This window comes from Centropristis striata, chromosome 11, assembly GCF_030273125.1.
Source record: "Centropristis striata isolate RG_2023a ecotype Rhode Island chromosome 11, C.striata_1.0, whole genome shotgun sequence".
In the NCBI taxonomy this organism is placed as follows: Eukaryota; Metazoa; Chordata; class Actinopteri; order Perciformes; family Serranidae; genus Centropristis; species Centropristis striata.
Window position 1 is genome coordinate 17,979,909 of NC_081527.1, and position 9,855 is coordinate 17,989,763.

Below are 9,855 nucleotides of genomic sequence, written 5' to 3' on the forward strand. Positions count from 1 at the left end.
TCACAAAGGCATGTTCAAAAAATTGCCTAAGTCATTTATTTCTCTTAAGTTACATAATTTACACACAGTGTAACTACTATGCCAATAGCCATCCTTTGTTACATCCCTTTAGATTGAAATGATCAATAAATGTCATATGTTACACTTTTGGTTAAGGTTTTTGTGTTTCCTGCAAAACTTGAAAAAATTAGTTAGGCTATTTTTTTTAACAGGGTGACGTATTACTTCGTTACTTTTCTTTTCTGATGCGAAAGCCCATAATTCCCATAGCACCCAAAGGCAGCACGTTTCCTGTCTGCACAGGAACACACGAACCGCCGGTCAGTCAGGCGGCAGAATACGGAACACAACTGCTGGTTAACGGCTGGCAAACGACCACATGCCGACAGCGGTTAGTTAATCTGAAGCTGCTCGCTTATCTGTCTTCTCGTGTAATGACTATCAACATGACTGCGTTTGCTCATAACTGCGCCACTGGTTTAGACCACTCTGCCTGTAAGTAAACTAACTAGACATACAGCACGTCCCCTCCCTCCTTCTCCACGGCCGCGTTCAGCTCCTAGTCTCCGGTATCGGGTATCTCTCAATGGCGGAGCCGGCAGAACCAGCCCGGGGAAGCGTGGAGGATGAGAAGACGGATGATATCAACGACGCAGAGCTGGCACTGAAAGGAATCAACATGCTGCTCAACAATGGTTTCAAGGAAAGCGACGAGCTCTTCAGAATATACAGGTCTGTGTTTTCTGTCTGTTTTCACAATGGGGAAACATTTCAGTGATGAGTATTCTCTACAGGGGGTTGTTACATGCAATGACAAGTGTAGCTATGTGTCCAAACTACTGTCGTTAACCAACAGAAGACATTAACACATTTATTTAATTCAGCACTGTCTTTGCTTAGTAAAAAAATCCCCAACATCCTTGTCAAGCTTGTCTATTGTAGCACCATATGATCAGCTTACAAGCAGGATGATTCTTGTTTAACTACCCTCAGCAAATATCCACACCCACAATGTGACTCGTGATGCTCAAATACTGTAATGACTTTATTATTCTAACAATAATTATGCGCTTGTTGTGTGGTCACAGGCAGACCATCAATCGGTGTGAATTTACAAGTAGAAAAGTACTGCACTTAAGTCTAATTATGACGTACTTCATCTCAGTATTTCTATCTGATGATATTTATGATTCTACTTAAAGCTGCAAATAAGAATGTTTTTGCATAATCGATTAATTGTTTGAGCTATAAAATATCAGAAATGGTGAAAAATGGCCATCCCAGCTTCTCAAAATGCATGGTGTGGTCTTTAAATGTTTGTTTTGTCAGTCCAAAATCTAGTTTAATATGAAATTAAACAGGAAGACAGTATGCAAAGTATCTTAACGCCACATTGACAAAGTACAACATTGAAATGCTCTATGTTTTCATTAGGGATTAAAACAGAACATGATATTGGAATATTATTGTTCTGTAATAATAACACTAGGTGCATAATGAGTACTTTTCCATTTGATACTTTTCGACTGGACTAATTTAAGTACATTTTACTTATAATAAGGTTGTCAAAAGTTGTGATACTTAATTACATTTACAAATGATCCTCTAATCCAGTAAGGTATATTAGACAATTTATAGGATAGGAAAGCTGAAATAAACTATGCTGTGTTTATTAATATTTTTCCACATGAGGCGCTTTTTTTACTCTTTCGTGGGTGATACAGGATCATCGTCTACCTTTTTGAGGCCTATTCAAATAAACAACATGTGATGGCTCATATACACACTACTTTGTTTAAAGGGGTCAGAACCCCACATACTCTGATCATGGTCCACTTGCAGGTTGCAGGCTTTTGCATACATTGATTCATGCTGTGCTGTCACTATACAGGCTGATTATCTCTAGGAAATGTTTCCTTTCAACTTTAATGTTGATGTCACAGAAGGGCAAACAAACCCTATGTGTCCTGACCCCTGGTGAAAGCTCAAATGTCATCTCTTCCACTAATTGCGTTAAGCACTAGGTGTCATCCTGTTCTTATTGAATCAGCAGAAAAAAAGAGAGGGAAGTGAAAGATGCATAACACAGCAAATGGCAAGAAGCGTGTTAATGCCTATAATAACCAGTTTCCTTATAAAGGTCCCCCTGGCTCTGTTAAAGATAAAATATACAGTATAACCTTTCTGAAACAAAATGACTGCACCTATGTTAAAACACTTGAATATTAATGGGGTTTTTTTCAAGGTTTGGAAATCGCTTGGATTTTGAATAAAAACGCTTGAAACGGCTTGACATTTTTGATATATTCAGGATGCCTAATTACAAACGGGTGACATATTTTGAAACAAATCTTGTTTATAGCAAAATATGATCTAATTTAATAGAAGGAAGTGAAATAAGTATACTGTGTGTACTGTATATAAATATGTAATTTAACACAGTCGTAAGGTGTTGGGAAAGCTTGAAAATGCACATTGATAAGTGCTTGAATTTGGCTTTAAAAGCTGTAAGAACACTGTATATATTTTGTTTTGAGTGCTTATATTATATATATCTCAAATATTTCCAAGAAGATTAGGTAATGATTAGGTAATATCTGTACCCAATAAAATCTCCCAAGTTCCTGTTGAATGAAGTTTCTTCTGTCTGACTGTCATCATGAGCTTCACCCTGTTCACAGTTAATCAACCCCCTTGTAAATGCGTGAAACCAGCTCAACACATTTTTGTCACTCCACCCCTGAACTTGTTTTATGCCCTCGAGACCTGTTACCTGCCCACACAGCATGTCTCTCACTGACGTAACACTCCGTTCGTTATCCTCTGTTTCAGAAAACACAGTCCTTTGATGAGTTTTGGGGCCAGTTTTGTGAGTTTTCTGGTGAGTTAAAAAGCAACTTCCTTTTGCAGCACTCTCCTGTTTTACTTTGTGGTCCTAATGCTGACAAATATTATTTTAAATAAGATTAATTACTTTATAAATCCCAAAATGGGGAAATTCAACCTCTGCATTTAACCCATCCTTTTTTACACACAAGTGAACACACCATGCAAGGAGCAGTGGGCTACATATTACTGCGCTTTAAAAAGCTCTTCAGTTTCATAATGAGATTCAAGGAATCTCCCTGGTTGTTCCTGCCAGGAACAAAGTTACACTTCTCATTTTTTCTGCCACAAAAATAGAAGTGTGTCCGACTAAATTGATGCCCTTTCAATTTGTGGATAAAACTCAATAGGAACAGGAGGAAGCGTCGCAAATAAACCACTGCAAATAAATTAAAACCATGTTAAGAGATGATAAAACAATCTCTACTCCACAAGTCCACTTACTTACTTGTCCAAGAGCTTTTTGTCAACCAAAATAATGACAATTAAGCCCCACCTATATATTGGCAGATTTTGCAGCCTATGGCGGATATATGGTTATGTGGAGCCTACAGTGTGCCACCAGAATAATAACCATTTAATAATGTGATCAGTTTAGAGATATTATAACTTGGAATGTTAACAATTTTAAAACGCAAAGTAAAAAGACAAAAAGTTAGTTAATTTTGACATTTAACAATTCTACTTATTCTGTCTAAGTGATGAATCAATAATATAATGTAAAATGTAAATGAAAAAGTAAGTTATGTGTCAGCCTATTATTATTATTATTATTATTATTCCATCTGACAATACATTTGTCTCCTGCTTTAATGTTTCCATTTTATGATCACTTAATTTTTTTTCATGAGTAGTGTGCCACCAAAAGATGATTATTAGTATTTTCTTTTCTTTTTTTATGTGGCCAAGCTTGAGTTTTTTTTGGGTGTGTGCAAGTGGCTTTAAATTGTCTTCAGTAGTTTAAAGAGAAAGTTATGACAAATATATAGAAAGGAAAAACAGGACTCGTACATATTGTATATTTGTATGAAATCTGAAAAGTAAGAGGATTTGTTTGCACAGTTTTGTTTTGCTGCTTGCTGAACTTCAGGTTTTAATCAAGGATTAAACATTAGGCTTCACCTGTAAGACCTGTGGATCACCAGCATTCATTTATGTAATGTAAATAACAGGACACTGTATCCGGCTTCTTTTTTGTAGAACGCCATGATGACGTTTGAGGAAGAGAAAATGCAGATGGCCTATGAGGACCTCAAGGCTACAGAGAGACTCTGTGAGAGTGAAAACACTGGTGTCATTGAGGCCATTAAAAACAAGATCAAGAGGAGTGTGAGTAACTGTTCAACACCTAATTTAATTGAATGCACATGATATATTTAGACCTCGATGTCCAGGTTTGTTAGCCTGCTTGTCACATCATTTGTAAGTGTGAGGTGTTTGTGTGGGCAGATGGACTCACAGAGGTCGGGGGTGGCTGCAGTGGACCGGCTTCAGAGACAGATCATCATCGCAGACTGCCAGGTTTACCTCGCAGTGCTGTCATTCATCAAACAAGAGCTGTCATGTAAGGAAACCTGACTGCTTGGTTAATTACGAACGCTGCATATTTAACTATATGAACTCAGCAATGGCCTACTGGTAGCTTTATTAAACTCAGATTAACTGCAAAGAATAGCATGTTTCACTGACCTCAGCTTCAATTTCCTGACAGCATACATCAAAGGAGGCTGGATCCTCCGTAAAGCCTGGAAGATGTACAATAAATGTTACAGCGACATCACACACCTGCAGGAGGGCAGCAGAAGAAGAGCCTCCGAGCAGCAAGCGATAACGCCTCCATCTCTGTCCTCTGACTCGTCCAACCACAGCCGCTCGGCTTCACCCGGGCCGAGCCCTTCCCTGAGGCTGGACGGCGTCAACCCAGAGGCTCTGGACCGGCTCAAAGGTTCGGTCAGCTTTGGTTACGGCCTCTTCCACCTCTGCATCTCGATGGTACCGCCGCACCTCCTGAAGATTGTCAACCTGCTGGGTTTTCCTGGCGACCGGCTACAAGGCCTGTCAGCGCTCACGTACGCCAGTGAAAGTAAGGACATGAAGGCCCCCTTAGCTACGTGAGTATGTGAGTGAGTACGTTTGTGTATCTGTATTCTGGCTGCAACTAGGACAAATTAAACTCAGTCAGTTAACAATATGACAAAGTAATGGAAGAATAATTTCTAGAGGAAAGAAAAAAGATGAGTAAAGTATGACATAAGATTTAATATATAGGGATTTCCAACTATTATATAGTATTTGGATTTTGTGTTCACTAGAAATGTTCATCTATTCAGGATTATCAAGAGTATGAGACATGAGGTTACTGGACAAAACTGCATGGTGGCTCTTCAGACTGTCCAACAGTGGATAGTTTAAATGATTAACAGTTGGATAAAGTAATTACAAATGACGTTACAGAACAGTTGGCAGTAAAAGTTGCCCAATTACTACATCATATTAATTAATTGTTTGATTCCTAGAATGTGTTGGTATTAACCCCCTTTCAAAATCAAAATTCAAATTCAAGAGTGGAAATTTGGTTAGGTCCATAAAGTTACCAACATTTCTAAAACTTAATTCTTAATTGTACATAATGGTAGTACATTATGCTTTATAGCATTTTTGTTAAATATGATATGATCACCCAATCAACCATTTATCTTAAAATCATTACAAATTGTTGTAGTTTCACATCACATGGCGTCACTCCCAGTCACTATTTTCTCTGTGCTTCCCTTTATAGCCTGGCCCTCCTGTGGTACCACACAGTAGTGCAGCCCTTCTTTGCTCTGGACGGCACAGACACACAGACGGGCCTGATGGAAGCAAAAGCCATTCTTCAACAAAGAGAGGCCATCTATCCAAACTCCTCCCTCTTCATGTTTTTCAAAGGCAGAGTCCAGCGCCTCGAGGTGAATATATTAAGGATAATCTGCATCATCTACTGCTATGTGGCCTATTCTGCCTGGGGAAAGCTCAATATTGTCTCAGCCTGTAACTCACACAACAAAGTTCCCCTTTCTAGTGCCAGATCAGCAGTGCCTTGACGTCCTTCCGTGATGCCTTAGATCTGGCCTCTGACCAGAGGGAGATTCAGCACGTGTGTTTATATGAAATAGGTACTATTTTCCCTCTCAGATTTCAAACCACCGTGCTCAGCTCTCGTCTGCATCATAATTTGTGATTGTTGAACCTTTTAGGTTGGTGCAGCATGATCGAACTGAACTACAGAGAAGCCTACAGGGCCTTTGAGCGACTGAAGTCAGAGTCTCGCTGGTCCCAGTGCTACTACGCCTATTTAACTGGAGGTGGTAAAAATACAAACAAATAAGGCTTTAAGGGCAGTGCTTGCGAGGTATTAGACCCTAATCCATATTCTATTTCGTTGTGTTGTGTAGTCTGCCAAGGAGCCACAGGTGATCTGGAGGGAGCTGTCAAGGTTTTCAAGGATGTTGAGAAACTTTTCAAACGCAAGAATAATCAGATAGAGTTGTTCTCCATGAAGAGGGTGAGTAATTTTCCAGCTGTTTTTTTTAACTGCAAATTTCTGGTGCAAAAAAACTGTATACAAAAGTATACATGCACACATTTTGACAGGCTGAGAAGCTAAGGACCCCCAGTCTATCCAAAGAACTCTGCATCCTGTCAGTGATCGAGATTCTTTATCTGTGGAAAGCTCTGCCCAACTGCTCCACCGCCAAGCTGCAGACAATGACACAAGGTAGTTGATTATAAAATGTCTAAATCACCAAACTAGTTTTTGTTGTTTGTTGTTGTGTGGAGCTTGACTGTTTTGTTGTTGTTTTGTTCTAGTCCTGCAGGGGATTGATGATGCCTCATGTGCAGGCCTGAAAAACCTGCTTCTTGGTGCCATAAGCAGATGTCTCAATAATACCAAAGATGCCATTCAGGTACTCTTATGGCTAATTAGTAATAGTGTATAGGGTGTGGAAATGTGATGCACTGCAGGATACACTGCATTCATTATTGTAATTGTAGGATTGTTGTGGTTTAACAGTGTGCTCATCAAACAAGTGTTGTATTAATAGCTACAACTTATCTAGTGTGTCATAACTATCTGTTTTAGTTCAAATGGGACGATAGTTTATACAACCATGATTCCAAAAAAGGTTGGGACCCTGTTAAAAATTGAATTAAAACAGAATGCAATGATTTGCAAATCCTTTGCGACATGCATTCGTTGCATACAGTACAAAGACAGATATCTAATGCTCAAACTGAGAATCTTGTGTTTTCTGTAAATAGATACTCATTCTGACTCACGCTTTTCTAATTAGGTTTTTTCCCCACCTTTTTTGGGCTGTAAAATTAACATCATGGTGTTATGAAAAATACTTGAAACTAGCAATTGAGACCATAAACTTATTAGGAAAATATTAACTGAGGTAATAAATCAAGTGAGAAGTAGGGTCATTTTCTCATCGAGTTCTACACAATTTGGACATCTATTTGAGACCTTTGGGGTCGCCCCCTGCTGGCCATCTTCCTTTTCCAGGCCCAGAGCTCGCCCAGGTTCATAAATGATCCTATTTATTTTTTGCAGTTTTTCCATCTGGCTTCAAGGGATGAGGTCGGCCGTCTGAGCAACTCTTATGTGCAGCCCTACTCCTGCTATGAACTGGGTTGTGTGCTGCTGAACACACCAGAGGCAAGTTTTTATTTTGTGTGTGTGTGAGAGTGATAGTGAGACTGTTTCCCTTATCTGAGATGGTGGAAAAGTCACATAAATATTTTATTGTCTTTTTTTCCCAGTCTGCAGGGAAGGGCAGAATGCTGATGCTTCAGGCTAAGGTACAGAAGGTTTCTTTATTTTATGGCTTCTTCTTTGCTTTATGCTTTCCATTTGCATATTGATTTTGCATTGATTTTTTTTGATTGTTTGAATAATTGGTTTTATGACTAGTTCTCCTCTAACAGGCTTCATTATTGGTTTACCCCTGACAAAGCGCAGCACAGTAAAGCGCAAGTCGGCTTTTGGTCGTATCTGCTTACGTGTAGTCTAGGGCATTCTTACATTTTGATTTGACCAATGAACAAACATGAAGTAGTGATTAATGCCAAAATAGTTCTTAAATTGCGCCTTTGCATAGTTTAAGATCAAATCTGTGCGTGCGAATGATTCATGGATGAGGTTTAATGAGATTAGCTGGCTAAAGCTATGTTAAGTCTTTGTCGCGGTGTCCTTTGAGGTCTCCCTTACGCAGCATGAGGGAGACCTCATACCGTCTTGTTGATTTAAGTAAGGTGTATTTGCATTGTCTGACCTCAGCAAGAAGTCATGACACAGCAAAGTAGACCACAATAGTATGCCACGCACAGAGTGTCGGGTATCTGGACATCTCTTGTAATAACGAAACGTGACAAAGATGGGCTGAAGGCAGTTCCAAAAGGCTCAGTCAGTTTGTGTCCACACAAGTCCAGTAAATGTTGTCTGCATTGCTGGTGATGCACTGCGTGCAGCATTGGAGATGTTTGGTGCAACAGCATTGACTTTGTTAGTAGATGGACAGCTGACATTGACAGATCTCATTTCTCTGCTGCTGTTGCTGTAACAGCCAACTCTGCATGCCTGCGCAGATGCAGCAATGTCTGACAGGAGCTCTGTAGGAGCAGAGCAGTGGGCTCTGTGCTTCTTTAATGGGTATGCTGCTACGTGATTGGACAGCCAGTGCATTGATCAGTCTGAGTGTGCTGACTGCAAAGATTGTTAGAGAGAAGAACACGAGCAAAAAAACACTTTCATGTTATTCACCATCTTTTTTTCATGGCCTATGCAGGAGGACTACGCCGGCTACGACTTTGAAAACAGGCTCCATGTTCGTATTCATTCAGCTCTCGCCTCCATGAGGGCTGCTGCTGCTCAACCCTGACATTTTATCTGCACATCAGAAGAAGTGGAAGGAAAGCCTCAATACCACATGAGTTACTAATGTTACACTGTTTTGTTTTATTTATTTTCATATTCTGAGCCAATGCATCATTTTTAAAATGTGCACAATATACACTGTAGGTGTTTTATGGGAGAGTAGATACAAGGCGTTTAATTTATCTGTTACTGTACTTTATGATAAATGAATACATTGGGTTTTTATTGTTTACACGGTTAATTTCATGCCAGTCAGATTCGTGGAAACTTATACATTTTGCTTCCACAGAGGAACATTTTTTCCTCTGCTTTGGGAAAAAACGTCAGGTCAAGTAGAGTAATGGCACATATCAAGTATTAAATGACAAATCAGTTAAATGAATGACTTAGCCATCTGAGTGTGTGGCTTTGCTAATACATAGGCATGAGTACTTAACAGTGATTTTTTTTAGCATAGCCCCTTTTGTAAGCAGAATTGTTTTTATTGGTGTAAATATGTCTTGCACACAGGTTTTAATAGATTTGCCAACATAATGAGTGGCCTGGATGCTCAGTGCTACTACTGCTGTAAACTGGTTCTCATTTATATTGTTTCTTTTAAGATAATAAAATTAATATTGTAAAATGAAATATTATTGTATACACTATTCTTTATTCACTGTACATGATAAATGCACCTACTGTATTGAGCAACAACAAATTATCTTAACAGCTAAGAATCACTGTACATGATAAATGCAACAACAAATTATCTTAACAGCTAAGAAAACTTTTCAACAACAACAAAAAAAATTGTCAAGAATTTTCAACTTGGATTTTTCTTTTAGCTTATGGAAAGTTTTAATGGTAGGTCACTAAAATAGGAAGGTCTAGACAATCTATATCTCAACATTTTGAAAGCCACTCATCTTGTAACACCTTAAATCTAATGGACACCCACCTAAAACATCGCAAATCACGAAACCAAGAAAGTTCAATCAACATTAAGCTTTTATTTAGCAACAATAGAAACTCTGTTTTGATACCCAAAAGAGTGATAACAGAAA

At 38.9% G+C, this 9,855-nt stretch overlaps 1 protein-coding gene across 3 annotated transcripts; it reads left to right on the top strand.

Annotated features, from left to right (window-relative positions):
• Positions 1 to 280: 280 nt before the first annotated feature.
• LOC131980079 (tetratricopeptide repeat protein 39C-like) lies at positions 281 to 9,266 on the top strand. Of its 3 annotated transcripts, XM_059344235.1 has the most exons (14): positions 281 to 732; positions 2,833 to 2,881; positions 4,087 to 4,215; positions 4,336 to 4,450; positions 4,598 to 4,997; positions 5,666 to 5,834; positions 5,948 to 6,041; positions 6,123 to 6,230; positions 6,321 to 6,430; positions 6,520 to 6,643; positions 6,736 to 6,833; positions 7,487 to 7,591; positions 7,696 to 7,734; positions 8,721 to 9,266. In XM_059344235.1, the coding sequence occupies exons 1-14, from the start codon at positions 587 to 589 to the stop codon at positions 8,811 to 8,813; spliced, it is 1,779 nt and encodes a 592-aa protein (XP_059200218.1). In that variant the 5' UTR covers positions 281 to 586; the 3' UTR covers positions 8,814 to 9,266. The 3 variants fall into 3 exon arrangements, with proteins under 3 accessions (XP_059200218.1, XP_059200220.1, XP_059200219.1); XM_059344237.1 differs by lacking the exons at positions 281 to 732; positions 2,833 to 2,881; positions 4,087 to 4,215; positions 4,336 to 4,450 and having other exon boundaries at positions 4,906 to 5,005; XM_059344236.1 differs by lacking the exons at positions 281 to 732; positions 2,833 to 2,881; positions 4,087 to 4,215; positions 4,336 to 4,450 and having other exon boundaries at positions 4,922 to 5,009.
• The last annotated feature ends 589 nt before the right edge of the window (positions 9,267 to 9,855 follow it).